This window comes from Photinus pyralis, unplaced genomic scaffold (assembly GCF_008802855.1).
Source record: "Photinus pyralis isolate 1611_PpyrPB1 unplaced genomic scaffold, Ppyr1.3 Ppyr1.4_LG9, whole genome shotgun sequence".
Lineage (NCBI taxonomy): Eukaryota > Metazoa > Arthropoda > Insecta > Coleoptera > Lampyridae > Photinus > Photinus pyralis.
The window spans coordinates 2,923,220-2,946,122 of NW_022170878.1; the positions used below are offsets into that span (position 1 = coordinate 2,923,220).

The 22,903-nt window shown below is 37.2% G+C and overlaps 2 protein-coding genes and 1 long non-coding RNA gene across 3 annotated transcripts; 2 read left to right on the forward strand and 1 right to left on the reverse strand.

Annotated features, from left to right (window-relative positions):
• Nucleotides 1-2,216: 2,216 nt before the first annotated feature.
• On the forward strand, nucleotides 2,217-2,811 carry LOC116181330 (the record flags this gene model as incomplete). The annotated part of the gene is given in 2 exon segments (XM_031501654.1): nucleotides 2,217-2,371; nucleotides 2,420-2,811. Coding segments are annotated over 2 exon segments (326 nt in total), but the record flags the coding sequence as incomplete, so codon positions are not given.
• A 5,854-nt stretch (nucleotides 2,812-8,665) lies between these two features.
• On the reverse strand, nucleotides 8,666-9,650 carry LOC116181272. The gene is made up of 4 exons (XR_004147227.1): nucleotides 9,517-9,650; nucleotides 9,313-9,468; nucleotides 9,107-9,268; nucleotides 8,666-9,058 (listed from the first exon to the last, which is right to left on the reverse strand). It is a non-coding gene; the product is annotated as an uncharacterized LOC116181272 (long non-coding RNA).
• An 11,700-nt stretch (nucleotides 9,651-21,350) lies between these two features.
• Nucleotides 21,351-22,638, forward strand: LOC116180699. The gene is made up of 5 exons (XM_031500815.1): nucleotides 21,351-21,531; nucleotides 21,579-21,718; nucleotides 21,768-22,229; nucleotides 22,276-22,536; nucleotides 22,582-22,638. Exons 1-5 carry the CDS (start codon nucleotides 21,351-21,353, stop codon nucleotides 22,636-22,638), a joined length of 1,101 nt encoding a protein of 366 aa, XP_031356675.1.
• Nucleotides 22,639-22,903: the final 265 nt, after the last annotated feature.

Genomic DNA, 22,903 nt, shown 5'->3' on the forward strand with positions numbered 1-22,903 from the left:
TGTTATGAATTTTACATTGAAATCCCTATGGAGCGTCACGCAAGTCACATCCCTGTATGTGATCACTCCAATCTAATTGGGATACAGTATAAAATAAAACCTCTCGCTCCGCCACTGGACGTGAGACGCTATGAACCTAAAGTTGACCCTTACCGGTACTTGAGCTGCAGCCAGGAAACGTGTCCGGTAAGTAATTTTGAAAAACGAAAAACATAAGTGTAACCCGTTATTTTGATTCTAGATATGGACGGAAATGGCGGCAAATCACTCGTTAAAATCGAAACAAAACTTGAAGAAGAAATCCATTCCGATTTCGAAGAAAACATTTTAGTAAGCAACGAAGCATTGGTTACCATAAAGGACGAAATTACCATTGCTGCCCAGTGCTCCAAATCGCTGGTTGATGAAGAAGTACAACAACAAACTGATTGTGGATGGAATATTAAAACTGAAGTTTCCAACGATTTTGAATGTGACTTCAGTCAACACAGAAACAGTAAGTTGGAACACAATGTTTCAGAAAGTTTTAACTGTGCTCATTGTGATTATGCAACCAATATTGAACAATATCTCAAACAACACCTTTTAAGACATATTGATTCTAAAAAGTTTAAATGTGCTAATTGCGAATACGAGACAAATAACAAATACTACTTTAAACAACACCTTTTAACACATACCGATTCTAATGATCTTAAATGTGATCATTGTAATTACGAGACATATAACAAAGGCTACTTTAAACAACACCTTTTAAAACATGCAGATTCTAAAGATTTTATATGTGCTCATTGTGAATACAAGACAAATAACAAATATCACTTTAAACAACACCTCTTAAAACATACCGATTCTAAAGATTTTAAATGTGCTCATTGTAATTATGGTACATATAATAAACGATATCTTAAAGTACACCTTTTAACACACATCGATTCTAAAGATTTTAAATGTACAAATTGTGATTATGAGACAAGCAACAAACGCTATTTTACACGACACCTGTTAAAACATACCGTTTCTAAAGATCTTAAATGTGCTGATTGTGATTACAAGACAAATAACAAATACCACCTTAAACGACACCTTTTAAAACATACCTATTCTAAAGATTTTAAATGTGCTAATTGTGAATACAAGACAAATAACAAATACCACTTTAAACGTCACCTTTTCAAACAACCGATTGTAAAGATCTGAAATGTGCCAATTGTGATTATGAGACAAATGACAAAAATACCACCTTAAACAACACCTTTTAAAACATATTGTTTCTAAAGATTTGAAATGTGTTAATTGTCATTACGAGACAAATAACAAATATCACTTTAAACGTCACCTTTTAAAACATATCGATTCGAAAGATTTTAAATGTGCCGATTGTGATTACGCGACAAGTGACAAATACCATCTCAAACGACACCTTTTAAAACATATCGATTCTAAAGATTTTAAATGTGCTAATTGTGAGTACGAGACCAATAACAAAATATCACTTTAAACAACACCTTTTAAAACATAGTTTTTTCACGAAATACAGTGGGGGAGAAGGTCGACTGCGATAATAAGTTGCTTTGGTTTGAATTTCGGTTTGGGAAACCTCGCCTTACATTACGAAACAATTTTCACTGGAAATTAATAGGAAAAGTTATCGTTCAGAGATTTTCTATAAATTCCTTATCACGTTTTCTAGTTTAAAACGTATTTGACCGTTTCACAATTTATTGGAAGCCTTTGAAACGGGTAAGAGGTGAATTATTTGTATCAATTTTATCTCTTGCTCTTATAAATTTTTTCTCCAACTTTTAGTTGTTAGAAGATATTAGAATTAGAAATAGACATATTTGCTTAGTTTCGGAAATTTATGTCGATTTTTTAAAGATAAGAAATAATAATTTGTTTTATTAGGCATAAGTATTGACATTGAATTTATAACTATCAGAGCGCGGATCCATATAACAGTTTGTGACCAATGTGCCAACTGGCCGCCGCTAGGAGCAGTTCGATCGTTTAAAGTCCGTGGGCGATCGAAAGTGGAGCGTTACATTGACATTAGATGGCAGCATTACAAACCATTTATTTTGACCATTCGAATATTTTCCTTTTTAATCGTCAGATGTCAGGAACTCCGGATGTTTTTGTGTTATCATTGGAATGTTTTATAAATAGGATTGGAATGTTCTAAAAATAGATACTAAGTAATTTTTAGATAATGGTAACGGGTTACAAATGGCTGAGTAATCGTTATCGCCTGGACATTCTCCAATTCAACTTGACAATCAAAGATGCAATTCGCTTCAAGTACTTTGATATAATTCGCATGATGCATTCCTGTACGACACCAAGCTTCGAATGGCCTCTCATTAAAGGGGTAAGTTCTAATTAGACACGCCCACCCTTATTTTAACCATCGATGTAGGTGAAATATACATTAAGGGATTGGGTGCCTGATAGTACTAAGTTTCCTCCGGGCATGCCAGAAGGAAGGTGGAAAATAGGGATGCGAACTGTTACGGCCTACGGGAAACACATCATGACTACTAACTGGTATTGCGCCGTGAAATACAAGCTTAAAATGGAATGGAAGTAATGCGATAACCAAATAATTTGCGTTGAAACTATTTACGATACTTTAAACACTAGTAGGATAGTAAATTGTGGTATTGTAATGTTGGTGATAGTAAAACACAAAGTTTGTAACGACCCTTTCCTACACCTGTGCACACGCCACTCACATAACGCTCTCACACGTCCGTACGAGGTCATATAGTTTGATATTCGTGTGTGTAAATAAAGTTAGTTTACCCACCAGTGTATAATTTCGGTACCATACATAACCCAATAACAGTGGCACACAACGGGGGACTGTGTTTTTCAAGACGCCGCCAACAAGAGCAAGATCAAAGATGCCCGAAGGAAACCCACCAAGTGCATTCACAATTGAAATGCTCCTTCGAACTCTCATCGACCCGAAGACCACCAACGGAAGGTCATTCTCCACCTGGACGAAGCCATGACCCTCCTCGAACTAGCGTTCGGACCACTAAAGCCATCCGAACATGAAAAAACGGACCCTCTTAGAAAAAAAAGCGTGCAATCCTCGCACTCTATAACGGTTTATTTTCTTCGTTACAATACTTATTGAAAGATCCTCGTAACAGTCGTAACCTTGGAGGAGATAACTCAATCTATCGTTGTAATTTTAACCACGCAATTTGCCGCGCCGTGGTTATCGGTTGTCGGCCTTCGTCTTTTTCTTTCGTTTGTGAAAGCTTTAGCTGATTGTATTTCGCTGGAAAAACAGTCGAGACGTTGGTGAAAACGCATGGAATTTTAATTGCCGCCATCCACATTCTATTAATCTTTGGCAATTGAATTTATTTCATTGGGAGATTCCGCCGTATTGAACGGATTCACCTTTACTATTATATTATAGAGAGGGTATAATCGTGTTTTTACATCTTCTTCGTAAGTGCTCCATTTGCATTTAATGTACTTTAAGTGTATCTTTCTTTAGGTTTTGGCTGATATTTGACATATTGTAATTTCCATCAACGATTGTTGCATTTATCTATAATCAGCCCTCTTATTTAAGGAGGTTTGGTTTATCAACGAAGAGCGTCATCTTTGATTTTCTTTTAGAATGCATAATTTCGACAAGGTTAAATGTAATTAGGTCCGTCTTAGGACCACGCCTTTAAGGAAGAAATTTGCGCCCCTATTTCGAGGCAATTAGTCTACTAATTAGTTTAATAATTTACTAAGGGGCACATTACATCTTTCCCCTGTAAACGGTATGCTTAAGTACCCACCCGAGCGCTTTCTTTACAAGTTAAAGGGATAGCAATTCCTTTCACCATATCAAGCGATTAGAAACCCTCGAACAAGTCTTTATTAACGTTTTTGTTGCACAACTTTATTTGTTAAAACAATTAATTCATTGCTGCGAAACCGTCAACATCGACATTGTTCTTATTAGAAAAACTGGTTTACTAAGAAAGAAAAATAATTGGCAATGTAGAACGTAAGCAATCGAGAGCAATTTAATAAACGATCTTAAATTATTGCAAATAGTACACTAGATCTGAAATGTAAACGTTTAAATTCAACTCAATTTTTAGGGGATCAACTCGTGGTCGGAAAAATTATCAATTTCAAAACAGATTTCCGCGGAGCTAAAATTAATAAATGACAATTCAAACAAATATAGTAATTACAATTCGATTATATCGAAAACCAATATGTAATGTAATAAAACGTTATATCAAAGAGTCGTCACCTTGGAACTCTGGTCGTAATGGCCGTATTAATTAAAAAGGCGCTTTTCTGCCTTATTCTGTAACAGATAAAAACCTTAACATGAAACAAGGGAGATAGTTAATAGCGTGTATAACGCGGACGCTGAGGAAAAGGCAGGGAGCTATAACTATGCCTTGTGCAGAACACACACCGCTAACCGTTCAGCTCCAACTCCATTACGCTTAAGCCATGACATATTTTCAAAAAGCGGGGGGGGGGGCATGCGCAATCCAATTTTTGTATTTGTTAAGATATTTAAATGAATCTATGCCATTTGCTTATACGCTCAATTGCACCAATTGAATTAGAGCTAGCGCAGTCACTGTTAGTCATGATACATTTTCAAAAAGGTTGTAGGGGTTAACTTCACGTTTTCAAAAGTTACGTTTTTAACATGTTTTTTTGCACTACCTTGTACCTTTCACCATGCGCTCAAATGCGCCGTAACCAGACATGTTTGCGCCTTTTCGGACCCCTTTGCAATATACACTGTGTCCAAGATATACACATCCGAAACTATCCAAGATGTGACGATGGTCAAATTAGGGAAAAATTGCGCAATTAAAGAGCTATTATGATGCTTTAAAGATAACCAGGTTGTCATTACTTCCGCACCCGCGCACAACGTCCTAATTGTGCGAAAATACCTATCGGACACATTTTTCATTTTGCAGGAACTTTCTTTGTAAAGTTGATGATGATTTCTCTGAAACGAATCAATAGAATTTAAAAAGCAAAGCAAATTAGTAATCAGGATTAAATTGGCTTTCAAATAATGTGCCATTTGCCATAGGATTCCATTTAAAATTTTAGGGATTAAGCTCCCTACGTAGAGGGGCGAAGACTTGGATTCGTAATTTGTATTCCAAAAGTTGTCCCCCTCGAATACAAAATCTACGTGCTCGAGGATTTTTCTAAATTTCTAAATTTAACACCCTAAAAGCCCTCTGTATACTTCTCGTTGGGTCACTCTGTATATTAAGAAATAAAAAAAGATGCTACTTGATTCGTAAGAAGCACTTTAATGTTGGGCAAACAATAGTCATTACTTGTCTCTATTGGAAATGCATGATTTGGAACGATAAAAAATATCATTTTGTATGCACTTCAGGCATTACTCGATATCTAACCCTCGGGCGACTCATAATCCCTTGGGTCGGAGGTCCTGGGGCCCTGTCGCCCTTGGCATAAATGTCGCCTTAATGCCCTTGATGCATAAATAACTATTATAGTACAATATAATTTTATAGTATAAAATTGGTGGGAGTTTGTAGAAGACAGATAATAGTATTTTACATTATTAGCCAAGTAAGTGAGTTTTTACTGGCGATAGGAGAAGTTGACTGGCGAGCCGTCAGGCGAGCCTGTCATCTCCTAGAACAGTGCTAAAAGAAATTGAATTTAAATGAAAAAAAGAGCCCAGGCGAGGTCTAATGGAACTACCCCTTGTGGCAAGTAAAAGAATTTGTTTTCTGCGCCAGTACAAAGATTTCAAGGAAAAAGATTTGTGCCAATTTGTTGAAAACTATCAAAACTGATGGAAAGCGGTTGGTTTATTATTAATAGTGGTAACAATAATTATAGCAAAAAATAGGTTACAGACAAATAATTGTGCATGCTGGAAATGAGAAAGGATTCATACCTGGTGCAAATTTAATATTATTTGCATCAAAAACTTCAAGTCCGTTTTTCCCCCTTTCCTTTGTGCGATACAACCCATTTTCCGATAGCTGATTAATCGTTTGTGTGATTTCAAAGTCGATTCGATAGGCCCCGAATCGTGAAGCGTGTGGCCCTGTGATTCCTTAGTACACTCTTGTATACCCCCACGTGGCTTATGGGCTTTGATCCCGAATAGCCTATAAAAAAAAATAAAACTTCAAGTGGTGATTATCACGGAGAAATGAACCAGACGAATTTCTTACATTGGTTTTAAAATCAATTGCTTCCAAATTTAAGTGAACCGTCTGTCATTAGTTTCCAGAATTAAACCAGAAAAAACATATTTTGTTGACCAATTAGCGGAACAATATGGTCATAAAGTGTTGCGCCTTCCACCCTACCATTGTATTTTTAACCGTATAGAGTTAATATGGGGTATAACAAAAACTTATTATAATAAACATATTGCTAGAGATGGGAGAACAGAGGCTGATTGTTTAAATATGTGGCAAGAAGCAGTTAATGTCGTGACACCAGATATGTGGAAAAATTCAATCAAACACACTGAAGGTGAAATAATGAAATGGTATGAAAGAGAAAAATTGTTAGATATGCAAGATATACTGCCAATTATAATAAATTTAGGGGAAGACAGTGACACAGAAGATTCTTGTTAATTTGCAAATTAAGTAATTTGTATTTATTTAATTGTAAGATTATAAAATAATTACATAAAAGTGACTTATTACTGCAAAATTGTAAGCAATTGATAATCCCCTGGCTTTGATGGTGAAGTATGACATGTAAATTGTGAAGCCTTTAAACCATGTAGAAAAGTTAATTAATGAATTTATCGAAATAACCTTACATTCTTGACAGGAGACATTTCTAGAGACATTTAACTGTCAGACACTGATTGTTCGAACACGCATGCGTTACAAGTTTTTCGTTTTCGTTATGGAGAAACTATAATTACGTGTTTCAGAACGTAACCTTGTGGTGGACATTACACTAGGGATGTTCTACATCCACAAACTGGTAAGTATATTGTGCTGATTCCTGAATGTTAAAAATTATTTGTTAAGGAAAATTCTGCTTTAACACAATTTTCTTTATTGTAGATCTTAGATTTGCAACTAGTTTGCTGCAAAGTGCTTTACCAGGGAATGCGAATGAGACTCGTATAAATGGTAATGCAACGATTGATGAAAATGAGAATGCACGTTAGTTTTGAATGAAGAAGGAAATTGTTTTCGAAGCAGCATTCCCACAAGAAATTCTGGGGAGGTGTTCATTATCATCGTATTAAGTATGGCGGCAACATATATGATAGAAATTCAAAAGTCGTCTTCAATATTTTATTAACAAGAAGCAATATCTTGTGTAAAGCGAAGAAGTATGTGTCAATAATTGGTACTGAAAAATAAAAAAATATTTACTAAGTTAATGTGACTTTTGAATTCATAATCCACCCCACTTTGTATCCTTTACGCATTACGATCTCCTCAACGGCGTCCATGTTGGAAAATTGTTCACTCACACGTGACGTCACAACGTACTCAAAAGCGTTCCACTTAAGGTTTCGCCCACAACGCCTCTAAGCTAGTGGAACGACAAAACCGCGGTCGCGGTCGTGATCGTTACGGGCGTTAAGTGGAACGTACCCAACGTATTGTCACGTCATATTCGATTGAAATCTTATACAATACACTTTTATAGCTATTTATATACCAAGTACATAAACTGAGTCTTTATGGACGAGCCGTTTATTAAGCCGAGCGAGCTTGCGGGCGAGGCACAAATAAACAAGGCGAATCCCCATAAAAGGTTTTAAGGTCTCGTCATAGTTTGTCGAGCAATCTTTGTGATCAAATCACATTAGATAAGTTTAAGAACAAATTAACGTAGTAGTCGTTATAGTGGTTTTTATCTCGTTACGTAACACACTTCAAGTACATTAAATGCAAATGGCTCACTTGCGAAGAAAAAGCAAAAACACCTTCTCTATATCGGAGAAAAGATGAATCCGTCCGGAATCTCCCAATTAAATGAAATCAATTCCCAAAGATGAATAAAATATGGATGGCGGCAATTAAAATTCCATGCGTTTTCAACAACGCCTCAGCTGTTTTTCAAACTAAATACACTCTGTTACAGCTCTCACAAACGAAAGAAAAAGACAAAGGTCGACAACCGATAACCAAGGAGCGGCAAATTGCGTGGTTAAAATTACAACGATAGATTGAGTTTGGGCATTGTAATGAAGAAAACAGTGTGCGAGAATTGCACGTTTTTGAAAGATGAAGAGGGCCGTGTTTTCATGTTCGTCTTTTTCGGATGGCTTATGAGGTCCGAACGCCAGTTCGAGTAGGGTCATGGCTTCGACCAGGTGGAAATGGTCTTTTTCACTCCTTGCCACGATGTCGCGGCGTCCATTTCAAACAACACTGCGAGTTTTTTCGTTTGTGTCCTTACATTGCTTGTTACGTGGTAATCGGATCGATAAATGCTTGGGCGTCCTTCGTACGGTGGAAGCTGGTGGTAAATTTTGCCGGTGGTGGTCTTCTGGTCGGTGAGAGTTCGAAGGAGTATTTCCATTGTGACTTGGTGGGTTTTCTTCGGGCATCCTTGATCTTGCTCTTGTTATTGACGGAGCCTTGAAAAACACAGTCCCCCGTTATGGGCCACTGTTGCTGGATACGGGTACATAAATATTACACTGGTGGGCAAACTAACTTTATTTATTTACACACACGAATATCAAACTATATGACCGCGTACGGAGGCGTGAAGGTGTTATGTGGGTGGCGTGTGCACTTACTGTAGATACAAACTTTGTGTTTTACTATTACTAACATTAAAACACCACAACTTGCTATCCTACTAGTATTTAAAGTGTAAATAGGAATATTATGTGGTTATCGCATTACTTCCATTCCATTTTAAGCTTGTATTTCAGGGCACAGTACCAGTTAAGAGACATGATATGTATCCCGTTGAACGAAAAAAATCGCATCCCTATTTTCCACCTTCCCTCTGGCATGCCCGGAGGAAACTTAGAACTGTCAGGCACCCAATCCCTTAATGTATGTTTAACCTACATCGATGGTTACAAGACTTGTGGGCGTGTCTAATTGAATCTTACCCCTTTAATGACAGGCCATTCGATGCGAGGTGTCGTACAGGATTGCATCATGCGATCTATATCAAAGTACTTGAAGCGAATTGCATCTTTGAGTGTCAAGTTGAATTGAAGGATGTCCAGGCGATAACGATTACTCAGCCATTTGTAACCCGTTATCAAAACCTAAAAATTACTTAGTATAGCACGTAGGGTAAGTCAGTTCTTACGAGATCTCCATCAGTTGCATCAATCTTCAACGTTGCCGTTAAAATAAACGTACGCGTTGTTCGGTTATACTTTTAGTTAGTGCAGGAAACGTTCAAAATGGTGGGATCGTAATATTCGACTTCCATACGTTCTGGAAAAACATCGTACGCATTTTGCTTAAAAAAAGTCCAGTTAGTGGTGATTTTAAAGGCAGTTACCCTTACAAACGCGTTCACTTGCGCGAGTAGTGCGAGTAGCAGCAGCATTTTTTTTTAATGATTCAATCACTGTAGGTACATCATTGTACATTTGTATAGGTAATTCATTTTTGATTCGAATTTAATTGCTGCGACAGACGCTATCTGTAACAGATTAACCATTTTCAAGTCTGGTCATCTGTTTATGATGTCATTCAATAAAATTATCTAACAGTTTGGAAATCCTTTAAGACAGGTCTAATAAAATATTACTGATCACTAATCTATTAGATAAAGTCATGGAGTTCCTAAAAATATGGAGTGTAATAATTAAATCCTCCCCACCACCATATATGAGTCTCTGGAGACAATGTCAAACTTCGGTAGAGACATATCGCTATGGGGTCCATTAGTGTACAAGACTTAGACCATATAGTACGTGGACTGCTATTCGCCCTATGCTTTCAATACAAAATGGATGGTCACGGGTAGAGGGCACTGTAGTCGTGGGTATGTGAATCTCAGGGTAAACTAAAGTCGTGTAAACACCACTAGGATCGCTTAAAGAACAGCTTTATAGTAACCGCGTAGTACGGGAAGCTTTAAATACTCTTTATTATTTGCTATACGTCCACAAATAAGAATAAGTTTGCTTTTTTTGGGATATCTAGGCGATTCATTAATTGAAGTTTGTTAATTTATAGGTTGACAGTCTCAAATCGTGTCTCATCGGACAACTTCGGACAGACTCGTTTACTCTGAAACTCACATACCCAGGCGATGTCCTTGACCATATTTTAGTTACAATTAGCAGTCCATGTACTATATGGTCTAAGGTACAAGATCATCGTAAAAATTTGAAATTGTAATAGAATAGTTATTTGTGTACCAAGGCCGTAAAGTGACCTTTTTTGGCCGAAGCTGCTGTTTGTGGCCGAGGCGGTAGCCGAGGCCGCAATTCAGATGAGGCCTAACAAATCACTTTTGGCCAAGGTGCACACAACATTTTTTAGGCGATCCTCAAAAAAGAATTCAAAAATTTTCTCATAAACATTTTTTTTCTGAAAATCATAGTTATCTTAGACAATTAAAAACAAAGCATTTCCTGTCATATGTAATTATAATTAGCATCTTTGCGTGTGTTTTGTGCATAATTATAATTAGCATCTTTGCGTGTGTTTTGTGCATATCAAAATGGATGATAGCGACAGTTCATATACCCCAAATGAAATTTTGGAAGCTGCAAGCGTTACGCTTGCGACCCTAAGTCATATATGATATAAAAGCAGGCGTTTGAGAGTAAAAGTACAATCGCAACTTCCTCGGTTGCACAAGATTTTAATAATGTCAAATGCAATAGGTCCTTCGTAACTGTGGCTTCCAAGACGTTATAGTTAACGTACAATTATTAGAAACCTGATTACCTACTTTGATGGTAGGTATAAGTAGCTACTTGTGTTCTCGGTTAATTTATTGCTGGTGATTCTTCGTATAATAATGTAAGCAATAACATCTTCCTCATGTTTTGGTTCTACACTTCAAAAAGGTCTGCAAGCAGCAAAGATTGAAACGTCAAACTATAATTTTAAATGTGAACATTGTGATTACGCAAAATAGTGTGAAACATTCCTACAAGTCCGAAAATGAAAAAAAACGCACGTGGATGGACCAATCCTTGATGTGGGCAGACCAGATAGACGCTTTCTATCAAACAGATTACTGGTTCTCACACATCAGTTTCAAATAAATCAGAAGCGCGGATCCCATATAACAGTTTGTGACCATGTGCCAACTGGCCGCCGCTAGGAGCAGTTCGATCGTTTGAAAGTCCGTGGGCGATCGAAAGTGGAGCGTTACATTGACATTAGATGGCAGCATTACAAACCATTTATTTTGACCATTCGAATATTTTCCTTTTTAATCGTCAGATGTCAGGAACTCCGGATGTTTTTTGTGTTATCATTGGAATGGTTTTATAAATAGGATTGGAATGTTCTAAAAATAGATCCCTTAAGAAGCATTGCGTAAATTTGTAATGTAAATAATAATACATTTAGACGAACGAAGCTTGCAGTCCTTGTCCTTGAAGGAATGCAATTTCATACATTCTATTCACAGGCAGTAAAATAGGCAGGTTCCACATTTTTACTGAAAGCGGGAGATTTTGTTATTAAAAAACGATCAAAAAAAATTTTAAGGCAAAATATTGTCCGTTGCAAGCAGGCAGCTACATCATTTCCACATTCACATTTGATAACTAAATTTCTCGAATCAGCTTTTTTTATAACCATGCAGCATTGTGCACAAATAAATCGGTCCCAGTTTACGTGAATTCGTATACCTACTAGAGCTGAGCGATAAATGAAATTGTTATCGATTTATCGATAAGTCTGTTCAGTCTGATAATTATCGATTAATCATTAATTGATAACTATCGATAATTATCGATAACTTTAATCACTTATCGTTAACTTTCGATAATAATCGACAATTATCGATAAATCGTAAGGCTAATTTTCGATAATGATCGATAACGTTTGATAATTATCGATAACTTTTTATAATTATCGATAACTTTTGAAAATAATTAATAATGATTGTTAGCTGCTGATAATAATCGATTATTATTATTATTGCCACGAAAATTGTCTATCTCTGATATTTATCGATTAATAAATAAGTAGCGGAAATTATCAAGAGAAAACTATCGATACTTTTTCATAAATCTCATCGATATATATTCTCAATCGATATATTACATCATCCATGCGTACATTCGCTAACATTTTTGTTTTTTTGGTATTGATATTGCGAGAGATAATTTAAATAAAACAGGATCTTTTGATGCTCAAGTTGTCTGAAATCAAAGGTGATCAAGTGGATGATAATCCTCAAAAATGAGTACAGCAGTAGGTTGTGAATTGTGATCATATGGCAACTCAACAATGCTCTTACATCGCTTTTGTTGGAAGTAAACTGGTATACCTAAACATTGAAAAGTTTATGTCGTTAAAAATTCTCTCGATAATTATCTATCTTAATAGTTTAGTTGTGAGATTAATCGATAGATTATCGGTAATTATAGGTTTATCGACCAATCCTTTAACATTTTCGATAAATTACACCGGTCTACAGCATTTTTGCGCATGGGACATATATACCTTATTTTTATTGCTTCTATAGCCACAAATAAGAATTAGAACAAAAAATGGTTATGTATTTGTTTTTGTGTGAAAAAAATGCAAAAAACCAAAAAATAAAAATACCTATAGAATCCTACTTACATAGGCATGATTTATTAAATGGTAACGTTTCTACATTTATAATTTGTTTATCTTAGAGTCTAAATGTTTAAAAATGGAACAGTTTTGCTGTTTTTGTCATGTTCAACTGAATCTGATCTTCCATCATGCTTCCAACTTCCTGGCCTTGGGAAGGTGCCTAAGTTCCATTGTCTCGAGAAAGTGTTGACAGTGTTGTCCTTATTCCGAATAAGCTCCCATATTATCCTTAAATTGATCTAAATGAGAATGTAACCTGTGCATCTTTATTCTTTAGAGACATTCTATACCCCATGATACAAAACCAAATCCTGTCAGCTCGTCATAATTTTCAGCTCTATGGTTTCCCAGGAAACACTGAACGGGAAACCATGGACTATTGCCTTAAAACTGTTCCAGGATTTTTTTCCTCTTTGCTAAGTAACCGCGGAAAAATATCACCCTCCATTTTTCTTTTTTTTTAAGGGAAAACAAAGATTCCAGCTTTAATTTTCGCCCCTGAAAGCTTTCAATCAAATCGCTGTAACTTTTGTAAAAGCAAATATTTTCGATGTCTTAATCGCACTTTTTATTTATTTTTGCTTATTATAGTCAGAATATATATTGTGTAAATCCCATGCGCAAAAAATTCTTTTTTTGTTGACCGGTCGACCATTTTTTTTTAATTTATCGATTGACTATCTATTAATCGATAATTATCGATAAGTTATCGATTAACCATTGAGAACAAATTTCAAACGTCAGAATTTAAAAGAAAAGAGGTTAACGACCTTTTTATTTTGTATCAAAATTGCCAGGTGTGACGTGTGATCCTAGATCAGGGGTCGGCAACCTGCGGCTCTTTTGATACCTATAAAGTTGCGGCTCTCCGTATTTATCTAAAGAAATTAGTTCATTTGTTCGAAATTCGCCTTTTTAATTAATCTTATTTTGTATCAAAAGTATACTTGCAGCAAATAATTATCTAATTTTTGACACTTGTTTACTTTCTGGTATTCTTTTGTTTTTTTTATTATAGCCAGCCTACTCCGATGTATAAACACGTAATTAATTAATGAGTAGGTACTTTTGTGAAAAATATTGAATAACCTAAACACTGCGGAGTTTAAGCACAGGGCACCCCTTATAAACATTTAAGAGAAGACAAAAGCGAATAGCGAAATAAAATAGTGGTAGTTCCATTTGAAAAAGAATAGTTATAGCACTTTGAACAAACGGCATTGAAACAACCAAATATTCAGGATGTTCTATTTAAAAAGATCAGTTATTAATTGACATCGTAAAAATGGAACACCCTGTACATTCAAAAATAATTTCTGTAGATCCGCAACCACCAATATTTTTACCAGGTATCTATCAGCTATGTAGGAAAAACCGACGGACTGTTGCAGGACCCTGTATATAGCCAAAAACTATAATATTGAATCAAAAATTATTTGTGGCTCTTTAAGAATTGGGAAATTTTGTAAATTGTAATTTTTAGCTCTTCCGTTTCAATAGGTTGCCGACCCCTGTCTTAGGTAGTTTAACCGGTGGCAACGGTTTAACCGACACACACAAAAATTAAGAATAGATAGGTAGGTTCATTTAATTTCTGTTACAGTGATCAAGGATGCCTGCGTATTTTTTGCTTTCCTGTTCAAATGTAATTCAATCTTCCTTAAGGAATGTTAAGTAAGGTCACGAATTCACGATTCATGAAAGGAAGAATGTTTATCTTACGTCATTCAACATCCTGTGTGCCACATAAATGCCTTATAAGTACGTTTCTTGGGTATCTAGAATTCTGTATACAACAATTACAAATCGAGATAGTGGGTTCATTACAGATTCCTGTATAATAATTAACAAAGGTAAAAAACTGACATTATTATTCATCTTTCTCGATGGTAGAGACATCTACGTCTTGTAATTTAAACTATTGAAAACAGTCACATATCCTGCCATTTAACCTGCGCTTCTGATAGTTATAAATTCAATGGTATTGAATTCAATTGACAGTTTTATCCTTAACAAAATTGTATATTTCCTTCCTCAAAAAGGCTGAACTCCCAACTAAAGAAAACTGGATGTAGGTATTACCTGCATTTGACAGTATTTGTTGATTTAAAGACATAATTCAGGTAATGTATCGATTCGGATTTTGAGGGGACATTTAATTTGGCGGGTTGTGGAGGTGAGGCCTTTGTTTCCAGCGTCCGCTTCGATGGCTTCATGCTAAGTGTTATCGAAAACACCCTCTGTATCCGCAAACGCGGTTAGAGTTACCTCATCTTTCAAGTTTGTATGTTAAACTCACGGTTAAACTATGTAGGACCGTGATTGTCGATTTTCCTTTTTAATAGGCGTGTTGCTGGGGGTGAAGCAGATCTTTTGTTAGAATCTCGCTTCTCCGGAATTGATCTAAGACTTTCTCCATTCTCTTCAACAGGAATGAGCTGCCTCTTACGACAATCCGTTCCTGAGGTATAAGAAAATATACCCGATCACGATAAGAGATCGAGGAGGGTTATGGTTGGTAGAAATTAATTCCTTTCGTTGAGACCTTTCATTAGAGTACCATGAAGAATAAAACTAATTAAAGCTTAAATTTATTACATTTTGTTTTTTTAACCTCAGATTTGAAATCGGCGACCTCAAATTATCCTGAAAACATTACTTGCATGCCATCCTTGAAATACTAACATGTATTTTTTTAGTCAGAAACAGATTTTTTCTTAAATAGCCGCCATATTGGTTCCACATGGCGGGCGAAGGGGGTGCTGCGGGCCAAATCGATCTATTGGACATAAAATCGACCATTCCAAACGGCATGCTTTCTGCCACTTTCTGCATTATTCGTCAGATTTTTCTGTGTACCGCTTAGACTATGACTAATATCACAGTTGAAAAAGATGGATCACAACAACGCCATCTAGCAGAAAAAAAACTTAAAATCTAAAATGCAACAGGGGCGTATTAAATATTTATGAATTGCTGAACATTAACAGATACTTCAATGTTCTCCAAGAAGTCCATAATATTCGGGAATAATGTAAAAAAAAGCGAACTGACTTAAAACCTCTCATTACAAACCCCCATTCCGGACAAAATTTCTTGAAGATCGTCCATTTTCTCAGCAAGACCATGGCACTGTACTCTTTGACGAAAAGATCGACAAAACAATCTTATCTCTCGGCCCAAATTCGTAGTTGAAATTCAACCCGAAGGGTGTAACAGTATTCCTGTACAGGCTAGTTTAATTTAAGTAATTAAAATGTGAAGTCTAAATATAATCATGACTCCCAAGTGCGAATGTAGATGTAGAAATTTATTCATGCATATTTCGAAAACGAAAGGTTTGTAAAATACAACCTGATCTCTTATGTGATCCATACACAAAGGAATCAGGCTGTCCTCAAACAAGCGGCCATACTTAAAAAGCACAGCGCCCTCTCTTGATGTGTGCTATTGCGAATAGTTCATTTTATCCGAATTTGGATTTTAAACATGGCCGTCATGAATCAGGAAGAAAATTAGATTTAAGTAATGATCGCGGTGTAAATAGAATTTCGTTCATACTATGTAAATAAAGTAAATTAGGGAAAATCTGCATATGAGTAATTGAGTATCAAGTATTAACGCTAAGTTCAAAATCCGAAGTCATTGTAACCGCTGTCAAATTAGCAACAGCTTTATTCACGGGTGAGCTATATGGCTATATCTATATAAACAACAGTGGATTGTGCGCATCAAGCAGAAATGGGGCTACGGGGGTATAAATACGGAAATTTCCTGCACCAAAGCAGCAGTTGCTCACCGTCTTTCTACGGAGCAACATCTGTGCCGTTCGCGCCCGTAAACCATAAGCGCGTATTCGTATAAGCGAATTGAGGCGAAATTTTAAGAAAATAAAAGTAAAGAACCAAACGAAACCATCTCCATCGAGCCACCGTATCTAAACCGAAGATGATTTTCACGACATTCCGGAGAAAATTATAAGCTAAATAACCGAAGAAGATTCCCACTTTATATTCTGAGCGCGGTGCGTGTGCGTTGAGGATACCAAAGACGTTTCACTGAAGCTTGCCTGTGATTGGCCAACCCAAATTCGAATAGCAGCCTGCAGTAGGCCGTCCTAAACTCTTATTATTTTCATCGTGTTATTGCCCCGAATAGATTTTGTTTTGTTTTTTTTTAATTCACCATAGCCTACTTGATTAAAATATAAAAACCGTTGATATAACTGGTATCTTATTTTCAATCTTATGCTATGATAGCTCCTTGAAAAGAGAATTAAAAAATCTATCATTCTAAAAATCCAATATGGCACCTATTTAACTTTAGGAAGTTGGTAAATGTTCCTCAAAGGTAGCCATCTTGAATTTTGTTTTGACATCAATTCTAAATTAGGCGTATCAAAGACAGTAACTTTTATATAAAACTTTTTTTAATATCTCTTATACTTTCGATGATATATAAGACATTAAAGGAAATGACCAATTTTATTTTTTTTGAATTTACGTCGAACCTATTCGACATTTTGAATTTCTATAAGGAAATTTTAAATAAGCATCTAAAACTGCAAAACATTGTCCATTTAACCAATTCTCTATCTTTAATAATAAGAAAGTTACCCATGCAATCCCACCCGATCTGGGACACACTGTATATTAATTTCTGAAACAAAAATTAAGTTTCTTTCTGTACTGGGCGGTTCTAGGGTAAATATTTTGACTTCAGTTAACGTAATAAAGACAAATTTTCCTTTTTATGCAGTGAAGTTTTGTGAATGAATAAGTTAACCCTGCTCTTACAGGAATGTGCCGCCTCAACCACCATTTCTTTTAACATGTATTACTTACAGATTAAAAGCGAATTTCTAAGAAAATAAGAACGTTTTAATAAAGATTATTGATTTTTATTCATTTATCCTTTCCCATTTCCTCGAGGCCAGAAAAGGACAATCGACTGAACTCTAGCCGGAGCTCAACAACAATTGTTTTGTGTAAGAAGAGCCACTCCAAAGTAGTTGGAGAAAGAAACGGTAGGAAGAGTTGAAAAGTAACCAGCCGGTTACAAGGACTTGATGTATTTTCCAGAGAGAGAGGAGATAACGCATGAAACTGCGCGAAGTTACAAAACAAGGGGGCTGCCATTTTGACACCCATTGAAGCGCGAAATTTGAACAGGACTATAAAGGTTTACTGACGCAACCCAGAGACATCTAACGCAATCTTCATACACTACACTATTCGGCAGCAGCTCCGTAGGAAGAAACTAATATCTCAATCCAAATGAACAAAAAAAAATGCCAGTGACGTTGACGTTACAAAATAAACACTTAAACCTCGAAAAAAGCTCTCCTAAACACGAACACACGCTAAAATAACATTAAACACAACATGACACAACGGGTGTAAAAATGGCAGCGCCCATGAGGTCGCACCCTTTCTTGGATGCGCACTCGTCGATCACCGATCTCCTCTCTCCATGTCTCTGGTATTTTCGCATCTTTGCAAAGAGCCTAACGTGCCGATGATGAGTCCGACGTCGAATGGGAATAACGAAATCATTTTGGATTTTAGTCTAATGCCATAAATTATGAAGCGGCAACCTGTCAGCTGGTTCCGTTCGGTCGCTCCATTAAATTATGTAGGTAAGAGCTTTATGTTTAAATCAAGTGTAATCGTTAGCGGAGTGAGTTTTCTTTGCGTGATTCGTATTCACCGTATGCATTATTTAAATGAGGCGTTCGATTTTACTAATCCCAAGATTTACGCTTCTAATCCTTTCGATGCACTTTCACTGTTGCGGTTTGTTTGTATGTCATGTATAAGGTAATGGAATCGTATTCCAAAGCATCTCGTCTGCGTTTTCAAACAAATCCACTCCCCACCCCGAAAAGAAGATGTTATGGAGACCGTGTCAATTACTGCACCAGCAAGTACAGTGCACTAACATAGCCTAAAAGAGTAGAGAGGAAGAGTTCTAAAACTACACCTGCTTCCAAGCACCACCAGAAGTACCCGGAAAGTCAAGCTGGCTCAAGGTCAAGGCAGAATACTTCCTTGATAGAGAAAACGTTTAACAATGAGGCAGCCTATGTGAGACATTCAAACATGTGTCGTCAGATAAAGGTACATGAGGACGGCCAACCATTGCAGACCGCATAAATCAGTGTCAGGCCCTTTTTGCAGAAGAGCCGAGAATATCCTATCCGGTGTGATAATCCACCCTTATGGTTAGGCACACACCTTTACATCTGAAACAAAAATATGATATGCTCTGTATATAACCGATCGACCGTTTTGCGCAGATATCGAAAACTAGGGGATTTTCGTAACGAAGCTAGGGGAAAAAAAGAACGGGGGGAATGAAGAACATGGCGACGAGGTCGATGGAGGGCATCGTGCTTTCCTGGGTTTTTATTCTTGATTATTTTAGATGTGGTGTTTTGAAGGTGTAATTACAGGTAGCAACCATTTTATTCTTTCTTGTATTAACTATTAATCATTGAATTTCTTGCCACAATTTGATATTATTTTCATTTTTCGGATTTTGCATAAGCTGCGATGTCTAAATATGGCGTACTCTATGCTTTTGTTTTTGAGTACCGTTAGATGAATCGTGTTTGTTATACTGTACCGGTGATTATGCCATTATTTTGTTTTATTAAGTATTTATTTCTTTATTCACGAGGAGTTGATTATCAGTGCGATGTTGCTCTGTTCGATTGATTCGTAAGTATTCCGTGAGGGAAGTACCTAATACAGTTTGATTGTTCGTTGTATCTGTTACTTTCTTATTCGTGGCGCGCTGTAGTTCTTGTGCGTTAGCTATACGAAGGGGGGCTCTCTTATTTGATGTTTCGATGTTTGTGTGCGTGAGTGGTTCATTCTGTCTCCGTGGAGTAGGTACCTAATTCAGTTCGATCTTTTGCTGTATCGGTTGACTACTCGTCTCGTGCGGATTGCAGTTCTTAGCAACTTAGTAATGCGAGATATTTAGGGGTCCTCTCGTTTATTTAAAATATGTTCTGCTTGAGCGATAATCGACTTTCACATGAATACTTGCTATTGGCATTCTCACATGTACTTTTCGTGTTAAATTAATTTATGTTAACTGAAGGCTGGAGTAGAGCCACACCATTTACATGTCTCCTATGTACATGCAATTTATTATTTTACGAGTTGTGTTAGCTCAATTGATCGTACAGGTATTGTGACTTGTTTTTGTACTGAATTGATTTATCAGGTTTTCCACTGCATTTATGATGATGTCTTGTGTATTTTGTTTTTATGAACTTGTTTAATTGCATTTGATTTGATTATCTGACTTTTATCATACAATTTGGGATGTTTTATTTATGTGTATTTTTTCTTGCATTTTATTGCTGTAGGTGATTTATTTCATGTATTTGTGTGGCATATGCCGGGGTTTTTGTCCCATAGAAGGTTTCCCTGGTATGGTCTTGTGTGCGTAATATATTTGTTTGTTCTGGTAATTTCTTACGCACAAAAAGTTCTGTCTTTTATTTAATTCCCTTCCCGATTATGTCTCACGTCCCAACACATACAAGAACCGATTACACAACGTAGGAGTTCATTCGCGCCACCCATATCGAGCCGACTGCCATCCAAATTCAAAAGTGCCACGAAACGTCCATCGTTTCGACTTGAAAGGTAGGTGGCTCTGCTTGTAGTTTTTTTCCCAGAGTTGCCAACGGTAAGTATAGGGTAAGTCAACGTTTTCACTGTCGGCTTGATAGACCCCTAGGATCGTTACACCGGCGATGTACTCTTAATGGGCTGAACGTGTTCTATTAAAAGCATGTTACCACAGGAGGTCCGCCTCCATGATCCTTGTTTACACCTTCGAATATGATCTTTATACCTGCGCTGAGCGATAACTTAAGATCTTCCCAGTTCGCATGGCCCTGCGAACTTCCTTACGAACCTTTTCAAAGTTTGAGTTCCACCAAGGTGTTCTCTTCAAAAGGTCCGCAGTTTACAGCTGTCCTCATATGATACTGTGGCTGTGACGCTTATTAATGCGACCGCCTCTTCCACCTGCCTGACAGAGCAAATGTGAAAGGTGGTACATCGAACCGCTCTGACAGTTTCGCCACGTAGCAGTCCTATTCAGCGGATCGGGGATTCCGAAACTCACAGGATCTGCAGTGGAGGTGCCAGATTTAGTTGGAGAAGAATGTGCCTGTGGTCCGAAAGCGACGGCTCATCAGAAACTTCAATTTGTGACCATGCGAGCTATTGAAAAGGGGCCCAACTGCAGATCAATAACCTCTTGCCTGCGCGCTGTGACGAAGGCATAGGGCCCCTGATTTAAATCTTGGTTATCAATCATATTGCATACTGTAAATACGAAATATGCAAAGAAAACGCCCTCCGCTAACGATTACACTTGATTTAAACATGGAGTTCTTACATAATTGAATGGTGCGACGTATAATTACCCGAACGGAACCAGCTGACAGGTTGTCGCTTCATAATTTATGGCGTTAGATTAAAATCCGATATCACTTCCTTATTCCAATCCAACGTCGGACTCATCATGAGCACCTCTTGCTGTTTTGAAAAGATGCGAAAGTATATCAAGCTCTTTGGGTTGAATCTTAACTCCAAATTCGGTCTGATAGATAAGATTGTGTTGTGGATCTTTCCGTCATGCCTGTACGTGTACAGTGCCATGGTGTTGCTGAGAAAATGGAACTTTAAGGACGATCTCCAAGATGTTTTGTACGGAATGGGCCTTGTGACAGGTTCGCAATGGGAGCTTTTAAGCCAGCTCACTTATGGTTCTTTACAGCAATCCCTCACATTACAATACCCCGGGCTAAAAGAACCACCTTGGTGAAAATTATGGACTTCTTGGAGAACATTGAAATACCCAGTGGAAAAGGTCGAGAACAACTTCGGTCTTCTCTACGAAGAACTGCTGTGACGGCGGTAGTCAAGGATGTAGCAAATGAATCGATTGTAATCACATTCTTTGAAGGCGAAGGTGACCAGACCCATGGGAGTAGTAACTGTTACCGCCATTGTCAGCGTGTGGATTCTGACTCCTGAACGTAGTGGACTTCCTTTCAGTTCGATGCCAGAGTCTGCGTTAAACTTCAGTTTCGTCGGCTGTTTGATTTTTCAAGTTTTGATGTACTGTGGTCACGCGCACGAGTACATAATGCTGGACGGCCTAAAAATTAACATCTTGGTGCAGCTGCGCATGCACTTTCAATACTTAAGATTAAATGTCGAGGACATTTTGGCATACCATCCTTCAGAACTAGAAAGGGGCGAGGCATGGAATGTCTTCCAGAAACGGCTGAAGGAGTTAGTCACGTACCATTGCTCGCTAACAACGCTCGTGGAGATGGTGGAAGATGTATTTAACAAATGCGTTCTTTTTAGTTTCCTCACCTTGTCAGTCTTCTCGTGCTTTTCCCTGTATAGCATGTCAAGCGTGAGTTGCCTATGTCGTTAATTTTTCACTACCATATTTGGCTTAGATCGCCTTATTTGGACTGCAATTTTGGAAATTTGCCGGATTTATCCTTTTTCCCTGCATACTGTTCTTTGTAGACTGTTACTTTTCCGAAGAAGTACTGACAGAAAGCGCCGAGTTGTCTAATTCGTGTTACAACGTTGAGTTTATCGGCGCCGATGTAAGATTCCAGAAGGCCTTGCTGATGCTCATCCGAAGAAGTCAGAAGAGACTGATGTTTACGATCGGAAAATTTGCTCCACTTTCGATTTTAACAACCGTCACCGTAAGTCACCTAGAAGTCGTCAGTTTCTTACGAATTCCATTCCAGATTATGAAGGCTGCTGTTTCGTACTTTATGTTGTTGCGGAATATGAAAAACCATTAATGCCACTATGTGTTACAGGTTACTACCAATAAGTAGTTCGTATCAAAGCTCAGACTCACCCCCCTCCTTTCCTCTAAGAGTAACTACATATACTGCAAAATGACACGATCATGGAGTCGTCGCAAAAGTGATGTAAGCATGTGGGGTAGCATGCAGATTATTAAAATAAATGTTTCCACCCAAAAATGGTTTAATTTCAATCGAATTCCTTTTTGTGCATGAACTCTCACTGTTGTACTAGGTTCCCTCACCCCTAGTGATGTCG